This window comes from Thermobia domestica, chromosome 2, assembly GCF_964235325.1.
Source record: "Thermobia domestica chromosome 2, izTheDome1.hap1.1, whole genome shotgun sequence".
In the NCBI taxonomy this organism is placed as follows: domain Eukaryota; kingdom Metazoa; phylum Arthropoda; class Insecta; order Zygentoma; family Lepismatidae; genus Thermobia; species Thermobia domestica.
The window spans coordinates 4,060,444-4,077,855 of record NC_137455.1 but is presented as its reverse complement, the minus strand read 5'-3'; the positions used below and the strand labels follow the sequence as shown (position 1 = coordinate 4,077,855).

Sequence of the window (17,412 nt, the reverse complement as noted above, 5' to 3'; positions counted from 1 at the left end):
CAATTATGTTTCCATACCATACTATAGAGATGAATATTTCTCATTAGGTTTGCGTGACCCCATGAATTTATTGCTTACTTCTTTTAAGTTTGTCATTCTGTATGTAAACTGCAGAAATTTCAGTATTATAAACCGATTTACCGGATATCTATTTATTAGTATACTGTATAGTGTAATATTTTGCAGTCATGCCTGGCTGCTACTCTTAATACATACGATTTTTGAATCAGTAAGAATTAAGTAAGATATAAACACGTCTTTTGTAGTTTCGTGCTGTTACTCATCTCATGCGTCGAGTTTCTTTTATTGTATATTTACGCAACCTTGAGATTATAGTGAACGGGGTAATTAACTGCAAATTGTAAAAGATGAGTAAATATATGTATTTTAAATTATAAATATGTAATAGATGTACGTTTAATACTGAAGAGTATAATATGATATTAAGATACGTCGTTTTGATGCAGATGAAGGATTTAATTGTTTTCCCGATAGAACCAATATTTTCTTGCTGTAGTTTTTCATGAATTCAACAAATATTAAAGAAATTAGGTGTAGAATATACCACCTTGCACTTAAATGTTATGCTTGTCTTTGTGACTTAATTCGACCTATATATGTGTCTAACATCTATGTAACACCTTAGTAATTGCATGGTGCCTGTAGTAAAGAGGCAGGTTATCGTGAGTTACGATTAATATCAAATGTATCCATAAACATTGTGAACCCATAATTCTCTTATATAATTGTATCCCTATTTCCATTTCCGCTACTTATCAATCTCGAACATCGAATAGTGTTATTCATCTAAGTGAACGTCATCGCATCGTAACAGTGATAGGCAAAGTTTGCAATATAGTTCCAAGTTTATATGATAAGTCCATCTAGGACATCTATCATAATAAATAATTCTACTATTTCGTCGTGTTTCTAAGTTGTATTAGTGTAACTCTGATTTTGAAATATTCAAGAAATCTTGATCTTAACTATACATGTATTTAAGTGATGAGAATGAAGATTCAATTTATTCAGAACTGAATAATGGAATAAAGTGGTTTTGAAGAGTAATATGATATAATCTAATGACAATCTAAACCTAGTATGTGCTATTTTGAAATGAATATGTATCACAGTATATGTTTGTTGAATAAGAAATACTGCATGCATGGACACCTAATAAGTAAAATATGGACATGCTAAACGAATGATATTATCTAAAACGTCGAGGAAATAGAGTCCTGCAGTGAAATCTTTTCTTTCCGTTTATTTATGTTTTTCTTTTTAAAATGAACGAGATTCGATCTGTAGTCATGAATTTTTGATTCTGTTGTAACCTTTGTTGAATTCTACCACTAGATATGGATAGATATGTTTTAAAGTTCTGTGTATACTAAGATATATATATATATATATATATATATATATATATATATATATATATATATATATATATATATATATAGATAGATAGATAGATAGATAGATAGATAGATAGATAGATATAGATAGATAGATATAGATATAGATATAGATAGATATAGATATAGATAGATAGATAAATAAATAAATAAATAAATAAATAAATAGATAGATAGATAGATAGATAGATAGATAGATAGATAGATAGATAGATAGATAGATAGATAGATAGATAGATAGATAGATAGATAGATAGATATACAATGTAATTAATATCTTTTCTTGTGTTCGTCTTATTAGTAGATGTAATAAATGTTATGAAACTGTAGTTAGGTAATAGTTTCCTTTTCAAAACAAATTTAACCAACTAATTATTATAAAAGATATATTATTATTGTTATTATTAAGGATAGCTTATTAGTTGTAAGTTTTAGAACTAAAAAATATAATTATAAGAAATTCTTATCTTCTTTTGATCATGAACCTCTTTTTTTCTCTAGGTACTTAACCACGTCAGTGTGCAACTTTGATTTCAGAAAGTATCCGTTTGATTCCCAGCGTTGTGGATTAGATATTGAAAGTTGTAAGTTTTAAGCATGCTTCTTTTTTCTTTTATACAATATATGCATGACCTAATTAAAAATACAAATGATATAATAATACAGTGTGCGGAAACTTCATTTTATGTGAACAGATTATATTGTTTCATTTATTTTATATTTTATCTTATGTCATATTCAAGTACAATATGCATTGATGGGGCACAGTAATCTAATAGGGTATTTTCAATACGAAAAACATATACATTCGACTCAAAATATTTTCCTACCTGTACAGAGCAGTTCAAATAATATTAATGTCTGAAACGACTGTTTAAAACTAGGGGTATCCAATACCCGGATTTTGATTTTAAAAGAGAAACATATAAATGAAATATTGATACTTGATTCATATATCGTAATATCATATTTCTAAAAATAAAAATATCAATATATTGATTATGCCCTTTTGATATTAATATGGGGGCATGACTTCTCACTTTCAAAATTTTAGACGTGAGCTTTTATCCCCATAAACTGTTTCTCCACAGAAAATCACAAAAAAACACTTATTTTTATGTATCCCGTCTCTGTACGCAGTTTTCTTACAATCCTGCATTACTTTAGGTACGATACTTCTGAACTACCGTCAGTACCAATTCCTTTTGTAGTCATAAGTTTGGAGGCGCTTTTGCACTACTCAGCTGTTTTGTCAAGGAAAATACAGAATATATACTCTTTTTTTCTACGTCTCCCATATCTGTGTACAATTTCACTCACTACGGTCTATTTCTTCCTGCGTTCTTTCCGTCAATTTTCCAGATTTTAGGCAGAATAGTTTTTCCGAAGAAAATAGAAATACATATTCACTTATTTCACGTCCAGCATCCACACCGTAAACAGCTAGGAGGGAGGGCACGGTGGCTCAGTGGTAGAGCGCTTACCTCTGGTGCGTGGGGTCCCTGGTTCCATCCCGGCTAAGCAAGTTTGTGGTGGACAACATTGTGTCCATGGGATTTCTCGGGATACACCTATTTCCTTCCACTTTCTCATTCCATCAATTTTTCCATTATCACTTACTTGCTTTAATCATTGTCTCCCTTAGCCTAACGGGCATAATCGTGGGACGTTAACCTAAAAGATTTCACTTCATTTATTTATTTGCAAGAGGTTTCGATCACTTAGACTTCGAACGTTCAGTATTGGTTCATCAATAATATTTCGTATAACATCTCTGAAGTCAGTAGCGGTTGCCCAAGCGGTCTACAAGCGACTATGTTATTTTATATATAGAAAATACATGCATACATAAATTGTTACTTACAGAACTTTAAGTAAAAAAGCAAACAAAAAGACACCCAGCAATACATATATGAGGTGTTAGGAAACCCAATGTAAAAGCAACTAAAGAGCAACACATACAAAAGTCCAACTAGACCACGTCATCAAACTTGTATGTCATGAGTTGAACTAAGAGTACCGAAAAGCAGAGGAAGCCAGAACGTATACACTACGATTTCTGAAAGTAAGCAAAGAACTGGTGGAGAGACCATAACACACCTTTGAATATTCCAGGATTGAGTTGGAATTACCTGCATATTGAAATTGTGAGAGTTATTGTAGCGTTGCATTTGTTATAGAATTGTATTCTTCAGAGCAGCGATGGACAAACTGTGGCCTCCGGGTGAGTTGTGGCTCCGCTGAGAGCTTTATCCGACCTGTGACATAATTCCTAATGGGATGAATAAAGGTACTGGCTGCCGTTGTTGCATTTAATACATTATATTGACCTGCCAACAGTGTTTTCTTTCTTCCTCGGCTCCTTCCCTTTTAAAAAGTTATGCTTTAGAGAATTGATAATTATTGATACGGCCCATCAAGAGCAGCATTAACTTGGAGGTCAGGCCCGTAGCCAGCTTGAAAATGTAGAGGGTCCGATCCAACCATATTAAAGTTCATTTGGAAACCTACCGAGAAAATTTTATGAAGTAGTAAAAGTTTAGGGGGAACCCGGCCCCCTTGCTTCCCGTGGACACGGGCCTGGATCAAGCGTCTTGCGCTTGCCCCTAGTTGTAATTAATCTCGACAGCGTTGCCAAAGTAAAGCAAGAAAATATTATGTGTAAGGATTACATTCGTGCAGAATCTGCCAATTTAGTCTCTGGAAATAAATTTAACTGTTGGGTTAAAGTGTTGTAATCTATTCATTAGACGGACCAAAACTATTTCTCGTTATTTTCAAATGTGTTTTACTTTCGTCATGTGAAGGTCACTATTTGGTTAGTACCCGAAGAACCAAAGATGTTATAAAATAGAGTATCTGCCCATATGTATCTTCATCCTATGCACTCAATGAAGCCAAAAACAACCGAGCATCGGCACGTTTGATTGATAACTGTCGCTTCCGCCATGAATGTTGGCTCAAAAAAGTGCAATCTTAGTGGATGGAGTGGGCGTGGCGAAACCATGACGTATGACTTCACAATTTTGTTTCGTATAGGCAGAGCCTTTATTTTATAATATCCTTGAGAAAAACATTGATTGTCTTTCTTGTTCTCCTTAAAGATATTTAGTAAGATTTCCTTTCGATAGGACTTATTGTTGTGTTTATGTATTCCAGATGCCTATACAACCAAAGATCTTCTTCTCGACGTCGATAAGGATGTATATTTCGATACCACGATGCCACCAATTCCTCAATTCGATATAATCTCTGTAGCAAAGCATAACTGTACATTAGTGTGGGATTTTGGTGATGCCAAAGGTAACAGCATTTTAAGTGAAATTTCCATATCTTATATCTAAGAAGTAATTGATTGGAGTCGTCAGGTGTTAATTTCTACTGACTCTTGCAAAATTGTAAAGTTTGCTAACTATTAAGAGTTCCTTTTATCGTCTAATTTTGAATTTACCTTTTTCTTGTTTTATAAAAAATAAATACCTGAAAGAAAGAGTGAAATACAGAACAACCAGTGGCGTAGGGAAGGGGGGCAGAGGGACGGGACCCCCCCAAAGCGGTCTGACAATGTACTTTGGTACTTTGATGTTTGTAATTTCTTATATATTTTTATGTTTATATATATTTTTTGTTTGTAATTTTTCTATATGTACCTATAACAGCACTTGCACCCCCAAAACACACATCCTGGCTACGCTACTGAGAACAACTAAAATATAAAGTAGATTTACAAAAGTATCGATGTTCATTAGACAAAAAGGTTACTCCTCTAATATAATTTCTCGTAAATTTAAACTATATCTTTCACATACAGTCTCTTTTGACACCAATTTTGATATTTACAGTTTCAAACGAAATTCGAGCAGTGTTGAATCCAGGCATGTTCAAAGGGGGCTGATACCCTGTAGAATATATATGCGCCCCCCTAGAATATATATGTGCCCCCCTATTTCAGGCACATATATATTTATTTACGTGCCTGAATATCTATATTTACATAAGCAAATAAAATTGAAGAAAATTAGTTTCTTCTTTTGCCCAACCTAATTGTTCTAATTAACAACAAACCCCGTTCTCGTATAAAGTCGAAGTTAAATAAAAGTGTGGAAATTAGATACAAATGCACACAAACGCTTTACAACGTAAGGTACAGAAAATGGTAATATGTTGTTATTGCAACCGACCAGACAATAAGAAGTCGCGAGTGTTGTTGCGACAGATTCCTACTGCTTTATTGGAATCTAGGACAAACCCCCCATTAAATTTTTTATTGCCCTCCCCCTTGTACAAAAGTCTGAATTCAACACTGAGTTAGAGTTCTTGGAAAATAGAGATCTTCATTTGTACATCCTTTTCTTCGTTCAACTCGTTATGAATGTAATCACAGTTCAAATTAAATTTCTAGACAGAAACAGCAGGGCCGTACTACAACCCAGGAGCCCACTGGGAAAGTACTTTCTAGGGGGTCCATTCACATGTACGTACTGCCTCCTCCCTGACAATAAAAGGAGTCCGGAAGGGTCACTCGGATCAAGTATGCTGAAAAGTCTTAAAATGCAAATTTAAAACTTTTTAAAGCAGTAATTTCTCCCCTGACACTGACTGATCTGACGTAATGTCCAATCCTTCATTCTTCTCTGGCAACAGTACAATCATCTGCACAAGCTTGATTTCTTCATATCTCCTCCTAAAATAACAATGGCGCACTTTTTCCATAAACCTTTCATAGGCGCCCCCTGGAGTACATACAAATACATATATGAAGCATCAGAAGTAATTTATAATTTATACAAATGCAACACTTATCCATTGTTCTGTATTAACAGCACAGTCGTAGCTACGGGGTGGGCGAGCGAGGCCGTGGCCCTGAGCGCTGATACCAAAAGGGTACCGAACGAGCGAGAAGAAATAAAAAGCGCTGGAAATGAATAACCGATGCGTCCCCCGAAAAAATGTTGGCTCCATATTAAATCAATATTGTTGTGAGATTGCAAAGGAATAGATTTTTTTAAAAAAATTCTTCCTCGCTTCGCTCGCAATCCAAACGTTTCAATAAGTCACAAGAAGCTTTTACTGATTACTTAAAGAAAGTTATTAAATATGATTTGTTAATGATGATGTGATACAGAAGGCCGCAAGCTGCTGTTTGCGCGAGAATATTAAAAATGAAGGTAAACAAGGGGTATAATAACATTTCGAACTTGAAGCAGCGGTAAATTAGGGGCTTAAGGGGTCAGAACCTAACCTAACGAATTTCGTCTTTTTCAAAAATTGATCACTACCAGTTATCTTTTTTTTTTAAATTCCATTGACAGAAATGCTTCCAATTTGAACGAGTTTGTTGGGATGATTTCACCATCAACTACTTGTATCGCCAGGATATTTTTGTACATACGTATTTAGTTGTGGGATATCTTTATCTATCTACATACATACAATCACATACACACATGATAAAGTAGGTGCATGTAAATACGCCCATGTTAAGGGTGTTGTACTTTTAATTACCTTAATTTTCATGAAACCCAAAGAACAAGACATTTGCGTAGCTAGTAAACTTTTCCGCGTGTAGAAAAAAGTGTGGCAGTGATGCGACTCACTTCCATTTTGTACCCAAGGTAAAAGAAAAAAAAGTGTTACAAAGTGGCGTATTTACCAATATGTGTAGGTAATTACCCCAAGTCTAGAATACTAGTTGAAACCTATAATAAATCTTGCATCTGCTTGCTTCATCTGTATTATACGAACTCAAATATTACTACACAACATGGCTGAAGCAAAAATTAGAATAACCAAAGTGCAAGATAAAGATAAAATGTAAAGATAGAAAGACTACCTATATTACGTGGAACATGTGGGACAAATGAAAACATCTTTGTCTTCTGCAGTCAGTCCTGCACAAGCCCTGACGTATTTCGCTGCACCATGTTTGGTATTGATTTAGTAGCCATGCAATCACAAATACTAAAATTACACTTACAAAACAAAGTGTTCCTAGACGGATACGAAATAAGACGTACACTCATGTCCAAAATGATTGTCGCATATCTACAATCATCTTCTTGTAAGAATATAATTTGATAATGATTTTGCAGGGTACTTTTAATATTGATATTATGTGTATAATCGGAAAATGTGGTAAATTTTATGTGAAAAAATTATAAATACGAAAATTAGAATGAGTAAAACAAAATGTTGCTAAATGGACAAGAAAATTTTATTTTCGTTTCATTGCTCTTATTTACTGCTCTTTTGACATGAAATTTGCCACATAAATGTCTTTGCCGATTATACACATACTAACATTATAAGAAATACCTGGCGAATTCGTTATCAAATTATATTCCTACAACAACATATTTATAGACAAGTGATAATAATTTTGGACATGCGTGTATATTGCTGTAAACAATCGGTAATGTTCTGAGTTAGAACGGTACTAACAATGGATTCTTATCTCTATTGAAATAATAATGCTCTTCCACGGAACCTTCCCGAAACAAACAGCCTATAGCATGGCGGTCCCAGCGGTGTCTCCCTAAGTATTAGTCAAATCCAACTTGTCCAAGACCGTGGCACATGTTGGAGACGCATTCTAGTGGATTTCGTCGGAAACGTCTCAGCACTGAACGCTTGTCGTATTTAGCTGCACTAGCGTATTTGTTTGCAGTTACCTTTTATAGATATATTAACATATGTGTATGTGTATTAACATATGTGTATGAGTTAGTGCGTTTTCAATATGTTAATTAATAATAAGTAGCCTTAAATTCAGAACTTTCAAGTAATTATTATAGTTGCAAACATATGTACTAGTCAAACTACATTTGGGTTTTAAAGAGAAGCATTAAACATATTCTTCGTTTCCATCGATCAATATTGAGAAATTGGCAAAAAAGGCTTCATCTGAATTTCCGTTACATTTCACATTTTTTTACCGCAAAACAACCGAAATTAAAATGCTATTTGTGTGGTCACATACAGAATAAACTTTCAATAGCTTACAATTATTACTGTAAACTAATGTTGTCGCCCATTTGAAACATTTTAAAAACACATAGTTTCTAATGCATTGAAATTTCATTTATTATCGATAGGTCAATGCATGCAGTGATCGAGAAGAAAGAAAAATTGCTGCTCTACCTTTTCAAAAAAAAAAAAAAAAAACTTTTTTTTCATGAATGTTTATCCTATATCAGAGTACTTCAAAACCATAATTAATTATTTTTTACAACATCTCATGGCGGCTGCCGCCATTTTGTGTTTTTGTGTTTTAGGCGTTTACGTTGTTTTAAATACCTCAGCATGTATCTGTCCTACCAAATTGAAAATTGCTGGACGTCTCTAACTCGTGAAGAGCTAAAACTTTGATGTCTTAAAATTTTTGCCTAATACCAATTGAAGGGGGTGAAATCAGGGCTTACAGTTGCAACATTTTTGGACATTGAGGACATGTTTGGGAAGAGGAAATAACTGACGTACAGGTCTGAATATGTGTGTGTATGTAGTCCGGGAATATGATAGAATATCATTGATATAGCAAGCAGCAAGAGCAAGGAGTGCTTAAGAACTTTTTTTTTGTGAAGTGTGTATTTTGACTTTCCTCGCCTTCTGCTGATAGCAGCATTCTTCACCACTGCTGCTGTGGGTGTGATAAGACAGTATTCCAACTAGATGAAAGAAACGAGCTTGAGAGCCTTGAATCGACTAACCATTCATCCTACTTTATTTTACTTCACAACAACAAATTTCCAGTTGAATTTGTGAACAAAACACTTCCGAGAGTATGACGTCATTTCTTAATGCTTTGACTCCCTTCTGCTCAAAAACGCAAAACACGCTTTGTTGTGTGATATGGTATACTAAAGGACTAACTATTCCCAAAATTTCAGATTTTTTATCCATGGAGATATGGGACAGTGAAACATGCCAAATTGGCATACTTCCCCAATTTTACATTTTTTTTTTTTTCAGGCCTTTGGGAGCAGCTACAGGTCTGTAAAGTTTTGTGTATTAACTTATGGCCCCGAACTAAATGCACACACAAATTCAGACCTCTACGCCAGTTGTTGCCTCTTCCCAAACATGTCTTCAATGTCCAAAAATGTTGCTACTGTAAGCCCTGATTTCACCCCTTCTAGTGGTTTTAGGCAAAAATGTTAAGAGATCAAAATTTTAGCTCTTCACGAATTGGAGACGTCCAGCAATTTTCAATTTGGTAGGACAAATACATGCTGAGATATTCAAAACAACGCAAATGCCTAAAATCGAAAAAAAAAAACGCAAAATGGCAGCAGCCGCTGCGTCGCCATGGAATGTTGTAAAAAAAATAATTAATTGTGGTTTTGAAATATCTTGATATAGGATATACATTCACGAAAAAATTAGACTTTTTGGAGATGGTCGAGCGGCATATGCCTGATCACTTAGAATGGATTGACTATGATAGTATGAAACGTTGTAAATAGTTGTAAATTTCCATAACTGTTCGTCAAGTGGATTTGTGTACAACCAAAGGTAGTTTTGTTAAGTTTAACAAAACTAATATAAGCCTCTTGAAAATGCTCTTATTTGTAAAAGAATACTAATGATCGCTTTTGGCTGTTGCAATGGTCTGTCCAAGCAGCTTCATAAAAATTTATCGTAGCATAACAATGAAAGCTGCTATATATAAAAAAGCTTGGTGAGGAGAGGGAAGGGGAAAGAAGCGCCGAATTCTACTTCGTCCCGGACGCCGAAATCTCTAACTACGGCTCTGATTGACAGCGACCAAGGGAACTCCATTTTTTTTTTTTTTTAATTACTGATAACATTTTCACCATAAAAGTTAGAAAAAAAAAACTATATGAGTCACTATATAATTCATGGACCCTTTTGAACATTTTGAAAGAGGGCCCATCATAAAAGTTTTGGTGGGGCCCGCTTGTATTTCCAGCTCTAGGGCCCTCAATGGTCTTAATCCGGCCCTGTATATTTTTATACGGAAAACAACGGTGCTGTAAAATGTAAATTATTATTTAGTTTCAAATTATGACATCATTTTGAAATTTCAATTTAACTGAATACTTGAATATTAGCAACATTATAAAGCAGAGAGGGAAATCAAGAATCTTGCAGAAGTTGTTACAAAAAATGTGAAAGGCTGTTTTCACATCATGGGCTGGCAACGCTGGCCTGGGATAAGCTGACTGTATTGCCGGTACTCGATGTGTTATCGTCGTTTATTCCCTTACTCCCGTATGCGAGGAGTGCGTGACGTGTCTTTTTGTTCATATAACGCTACTTATGATACAAGGTGGAAGACCCACTAAAAAATTCACCGTCCAGGGCCCACCCGGAAATTTCCCGATTTCCCCCTGGCCAGTACGGCCCTGAGAAACAGCTTTGCAAATCAAGAACATATCTTGTAAAAAAAAATAGCATTATTTACCTAATATTAAACTCTCTTTATAGACGTTCAAATTAACGTATGCATATGTAGAGGGTGGTGCTGGGAAACGGTAAAATTTCCACTGACGTAAATGCACGAATAAATTGATGTAAATACGTGTACAGAGAATCACTGATGTACGCAGATTTTTCACAAAGGGGGATTGTAGTATTCAATCTCACATCCTGTCAGGAGATGCGTGGGTTTTGTATATATGTTATACAAATATAGTAAATGTTTATTTTTCTACTTTGCTCAGAAGGGTTAAAACATTGCAACCCCGTTTACGTACGCCACTGCAGAGAATGCCATTAATAAAGCCACTTTACTTTTGTAGACTACATCTGAAAGGTGTGTTCCATCTCGACGTACGGAAATTTCTAGAAGTGATTTCTTCCTCAATCTTTCATTTCATTTTCTGTTTAAGTTCAGCAACACTTGCAAAAAGTAAGCAATATATTTTGCTTCTAAAGTATCCATACAGAAAGAAATCGCAAGCACTTAGTTCTAGGGATTTTGATGGCCATGGAATGTCGCCGTTTCTTGAAATGGCTTTCTGCGTACCATGAACCAATATAGACATGGATCGAATACGTGTCTATGGTGGTTCATCACAAATGATAAAAAGTTAATAACTTATAACAACAATGTGGATAAAGATCTTGGTTGATATGAGGACAGAGCCGTAGCTAGAGATTTCTGCGCCCGGGGCGAAGTAGAATTCAGCGCCCCTACACTCACTTTAGCAATCATTATATATATATATATATATATATATATATAAGAAAAGCAACTTTTGTTGTTACGCTGAATTTTTATTAATCTTCTTGGAAAGACCATTACAACAACCAAAAACGATCATTATGTATCCTTTTCCAAATAATAGCTGTTTTCGAGAGTCTTATTTTGGACTTTTTGTTAAACTTGACAAAACTACCTTTGGTTGTATACAAATTCGCGAGGAGAACAGTTATGGAAAGTTACTACTATTTACAACATTTCATACTATTGATAAGAAATGAAATTTTAATACATTAAAAACTATGTGCTTTTAAATGGTTCCAAATGGGTGACAGTATTAATTTCCAGTAATAATTGTAAATTTTTAAATTTTATTCTGTATGTGACCACATCAATAGCATGTTAATTTCGATCTCTTAACGGTAAAAAATATTTTGTGAAATGTAATGGAAATTCAGAAGGATCCTTCCTTGTGAATTTCTAAATATTGATCGATGGAGGTGAAGAATATGTTCAATGTTTGTACTTAAAATCCAAAATATACTTTGGCTACTACATATGTCTGAAATTATAGTAATTACTTAATTTCTTAATGAATGAAAGTTCCGAATTTAAGGTACTTATTATTAATTAACATATTAAAATACACTAACACGTACATATATGAAGAATGTGTGTACTTATGTTTTGTATGTATGTAGATAGATAAAAACATCACACAACTAGACACGCATACACAAAATAATATGGTGCCGATATAAAAAGTTGATGAAAAATGACCTCAATAAATTCCGTCAAATTGGAAGCATTTGATATGTCAATGGAATTTTAAAATAAATCATTGGTAGTGATTAGTGTGTGTAAAAAAGTCGAACTTCGTCGGGCTAAGTTCTGATCCCTTAAGCCCTTATTCTACAACTGCTTGAAGTTCGAAAATGTTATTGTTTCCCTCGTTTACTTTTATTTTTAATATTCCCGCGCAAACAGCAGCTTGAATGTGTCTCTTCACTCTTCTCACTTTCATACCTTCATTCTCAACGTCGCACAGTGGGGCCAAACCAGGCAATTCTTAGCAAAAACTCGAAGAATGAAGTAAAAAATTGACTTAATATAATTTGCTATAATGAAACCTTAATAGTGTACACATAAGATAGTGTGCAGGAAAAGAAGTGATAGCTATTTACAATGAATTCATGGGACGTGTAAATTTGGTTATCCACCGAAGCAGGAAAGGTGCTGCTTAGTGACAGAAGATAGGAAATTGACTTTGAATGTGACTATTCCTACATTGCGTGTAGATATTCCGTGACTGGTAAACATGGTGACCCGACCGACATGTATGTATCGTTTTGTATATTTAGAATGTTGAGGTAATGTGTAATCAATAATCATATTTGGAATGATGTTAATATCAGTATCATATCCTAATCCCCTACTTAATATCATATTTGGAAAATGCTGTGGTACTGAAAGCATATAAACTGTAGTCAAACGATAGAATGGCATTTTAGTAGAAAATATGGCATAATAATGTTATGTCTGTGATTTTTTAATATATCGTAGTGGAAACATTGTTCTTACTGTATGCAAAGTGAAAACCTGCACATATTTGCACTTTTGGGAAATATAGCGCATGAAAATGTTTGAGGAAAACCGCATTTTGGATGCAATGCTGCTTTTGAATTGAGGTGGGATGAATGTGAGAGCAAGTGTTAGATTATTAGACGTGTGATCCCCATGCGCGCAGTGACAAAGTTGAATATAGATCGATTCTGAGAATTTTGCCGCCAAACCTACTTGGTGCTTCGACCCCTAGGACCCATCTTGTTACCAACATCCAATCATACTTCTCTGGCATTCGCCAACAGAACTAAACTCTAGTCAAACATGTGTGATTAATGGTGGCGATATTTTGAAACGTCAATGTTTGCCAAACAATCTATGGGCCATAAGGTAGAACCATATTTAAAATGGTGTTGATCAATTCAGTATTGCGTTTTTTTGTGATGCGATGCGTGCACAGAAGTGACATTGGAATCAACGGTAATGAGCCTCCGCTCGCTCCAGCTCAGAGTGTTCCAATCAAGCCCTGAAATCAGCCCACGTAATGCACGATGCAATATATGAAACAAGCTGAACAGGTTACTGATGCTTGTAAATCATAATATGTTTAATACATCTGATAATATATCGAGAACTTGTGATGAGATAATTTTTATGTATTGAAGCGTCCTTGCATCTTCATTGTCATAACGAATCCTCCACAACTTGGAAATAAGTTTGAGAAGCAAGGGCTTTTCTTTAATTTTATTACTCTTCAGTTGTAAAAAGAATAAGTACACTTTTTCCTTTCATGCGTAAGAATGTAAGTCAATCGTCAGTTGCCAAATCAAAGCTATTGCCCACGCGTTTGTTTATGCCAATCATATAATCTGTTATATTATTTAGGCGCGAATATAAGGAATATTTCCTTTTATGATGTAAAACTCTATGTTTTTGATAAAATAATGTCGAAATAATATTATTGTAACCACTGCACACAGCGAACTAATTGGTTTTCTTTCAATTTTCTGCTTCATATTGCGAATTCTTATTTTTGCCAAGAATTCAGTGCTTTGGCTCCACTGTGTGTCGTGATTAATCGGATTGGATAGGGAAAAAATGAAATGGAATCTTTGATTTTTACGTCCCACGGTTATGCCGGTTAGGCTAAAGGAGACGGTGATGATGAGTAACGAATTAAATGGTGGAATGAAGAAAGTGGGAGGAAACGGGAGAACCCCGAGAAAACACACGCACGCGGTGTTTGTCCACCACAAAGTTCACTTGGCGGGGCTGGGATCGAATCCGGGACCCCAAGTACCACAGGTGAACGCTCTACCACTGAGCCCCCAGGGGTAGAAAAACGTTTTGAACTAAGCAAACTCATCACTGTCAAAACGCCGAACACGACTTTGCTCGTTTCTGAGTTTGAAAATGCTCCTGCGTACACTATAAGTCATTACTCGGCACCTTGTATACCACATGTCATTAAGAAATCATCTATAACTCTTTAAGTAATAAGTAAAAACTTGTGACTTATTTAAACTTTTGGATTGCGAGCGAAGCGAGCAAGAAAATATTTAAGAAATCTCGTATTTCATTGATAACCGACAGCAATATTGATCTAATAGGGCGCCAATACTTTCTGGGGGCGACTCGTATTTTATTCATGTCCAACACAACTTTTTCTTTCTCCTTGCTCGTTAGGCGCCCCCTTGTTGTCAGCGCCCGGGGCGGGCGCCCCGCTGGCCCCCCCTTAGCTACGGCTCTGTATGAGGAGAAAGTCCTCAATCTCTGGCAAAGACCACACTAACGCCCAGGAAAGTTAAGCTGTTCGTTTGATGGCATCACGCATCGTGAGCTGGTGCAGCCCGTCTCCTTTAGCATATCCAGCATAATCGTGGGACGTAAAACTCAATTATTTCATTTCATTTAGACACCTTTGCAGTTTCATGACAGGTTATGCGACTGTTGTCAGTGATAAGGTTTCCAATGCTCTGAATATTCCTAGGAATGACTGCTACGGGCTAGATCCACCACGATCGAGACTGCCTGTGGCAGATATATGGCCATCTTAGAAGGGTTTGCACTATTCAAATGTCTTACTTCGGCTAAATGTTTCATTACCGTTATGTAACTGAAGCATACTGTACGTTTCAGCTGATGTTATTCTCTTCTTCACTAAAGGCTTAGTCATCATGCTGTCCGGCGTTCACACCATCTTGAATAACTGTCTCTGGACTGGCAACCAAAATAAGTGCCACCCGCCAGTAACAGGACACAGTACTCCACTCTTGAATTCGACTTTAAACCTGTAAATAAAATGTCTCAGATTAACTTGAATTTCCTTTATAAAATTGTTTACGTTTATTTTCAATAGTTAATTCATAAATTTGCATGCATGTCTTATATTTTGCTCTAACTTCGTTGAATTATGATCTCACTTTCCCAACAGGTGGCTATAGTTGTATTGGTTTTGAGATGATCTTCCAACGTCGCTACCACTACTTCATTTGGCAGGTGTACTTTCCTTCTGGAGTCCTTGTGGTCATATCTTGGCTATCGTTTTGGATTGACGTCAACGCCGTCCCAGGGAGAGTAACTTTGTCCATAACAACTCTTTTGACGCTCGCAACGCAGTTTTCTACCATCCAGAAGTCGCTTCCACCTGTTTCATATCTGAAAGCTATAGACGTCTGGATATTTGTTTGTATGGCAAGTATATTTACATATTTAGTTCTTAGAGCAGTAGAATTTTATCAAATAGAAGGGAAGATGATAAATTTTCCAGGAGAGATGTGATCATAGTCAATTAAAGTTCATGTTTACTTTTTAGATCTCAAAGCAAAGTCTAGAAGTCATTTTCACCAATTTTAGGTAACTTGCGTTTATTAACACTTCAGCATCCTCTCAGCCATAAAATCTAAATTAGCGAAATATTGACTTTTTATATGATTTCCTCTGGAATACAAAACTAGATAGGTCACGCCTTCTTTCTCATAGAACGTTATGCTCTCAGAGAGAACTGAGGACGTAACCTCCAAGGGTTACTGTTGCATTTCTGAATCACAACTTCTGTTTAACAGCAAGTTGAACAAACTTATTGTTGGGTAGTCCATTTATAGCGTTATAAACAATGCTCGAGTGTTTCAGCCTATTCTAGGCGTGTGTTGTTATTCGATACCCTTAAACAGGATTCTTATATACACTTGATTTTTACGTTAGCCATACAGAGCATGGATTGCAATTGACACTAGAACACACACACACACACATATATATATATATATATATATATATATATAAAAATGCTAGGTTTATATGTTTGTCTCCAATCTTTTCGACAATGAAATCTCGAAAATCACAAGTGCTAGAAATGTGCCGTTTTCACTGGTCGATTCCAAATTTTGTGTAGATTGACCAGTTCTAATTGATTTTTTTTAAATGTGGCCGTTATTTCTTTATTAGTTATTTTAGGAGCACACTAAAAGTGTTGAATTTTTTTTAAAAAAAGTAAAGCATTATATCCTATAAGTTATACATTTCAACACAGCGTAGTTGTACATATGGGTTATATAACTCTCAGGCGTTTGTTTCATGGACAAATAGTGATGAGAAACTAAGGATAACCATTTCTCCAGTCTAAGGTGAATCTTCATTGTTTGGAGTGTTTTGCTCAATGAACATCACACATCACTCACATAATAATTAATTGCGTGTGTGTGTGTGTGTGTGTGTGTGTGTGTGTGTGTGTGTGTGTGTGTGATATTTACTTATTATATATTGCATACAAGAATAAAGAAACCGCTGGTCGTACATGAATTAGAAACTCCAACCGGAAGTAGGCTCAAATCTTGCAAACAGTGCGAGATATTTAAAAAAATAATCGAAAAAAATCTCCCCTTTGTGGTACCCCGTGCCGAATTTTTATCAAGACATCTTCCATTTCTGTCTGTAAAGGGACATGTGCAGATGTTGTGACGAATGATAAGGAGATTCATGATCATATATGAATGATGTAGAGAGCTCAGGTTCAGCTAATATTTATTTTTAAAAATCAGACCTGATGAGATTTGGTCTCGAATTTCCTAGCTGGATTTTAAATGTGGTGACCATTTACATACCAATGTCATTTGATGTGGCACACAAAAAAACTGTTAGCTTGTTAAAAATCTTGCACGTAAGAATAGATTAGATACTAACACCCATATGAAGAGACATTCCTTAACTGAGTCACTCAATGAGTTATTCATCATTTCCTTCTTGAACTCAAAAACAGTTTAC

At 35.3% G+C, this 17,412-nt stretch overlaps 1 protein-coding gene across 1 annotated transcript in view; it reads left to right on the top strand.

The window, feature by feature from the left end:
• The window catches only part of LOC145678938 (glycine receptor subunit alpha-2-like), a 44,307-nt gene extending 28,377 nt beyond the window's left edge, over window positions 1-15,930 (top strand). The window contains exons 5-7 of the mRNA XM_081749545.1: window positions 1,920-2,002; window positions 4,578-4,721; window positions 15,584-15,930. Of these exons, the coding sequence (XP_081605671.1) occupies window positions 1,920-2,002; window positions 4,578-4,721; window positions 15,584-15,930 (574 nt within the window). The remainder of the gene's footprint in view (window positions 1-1,919; window positions 2,003-4,577; window positions 4,722-15,583) is intronic.
• Window positions 15,931-17,412: the final 1,482 nt, after the last annotated feature.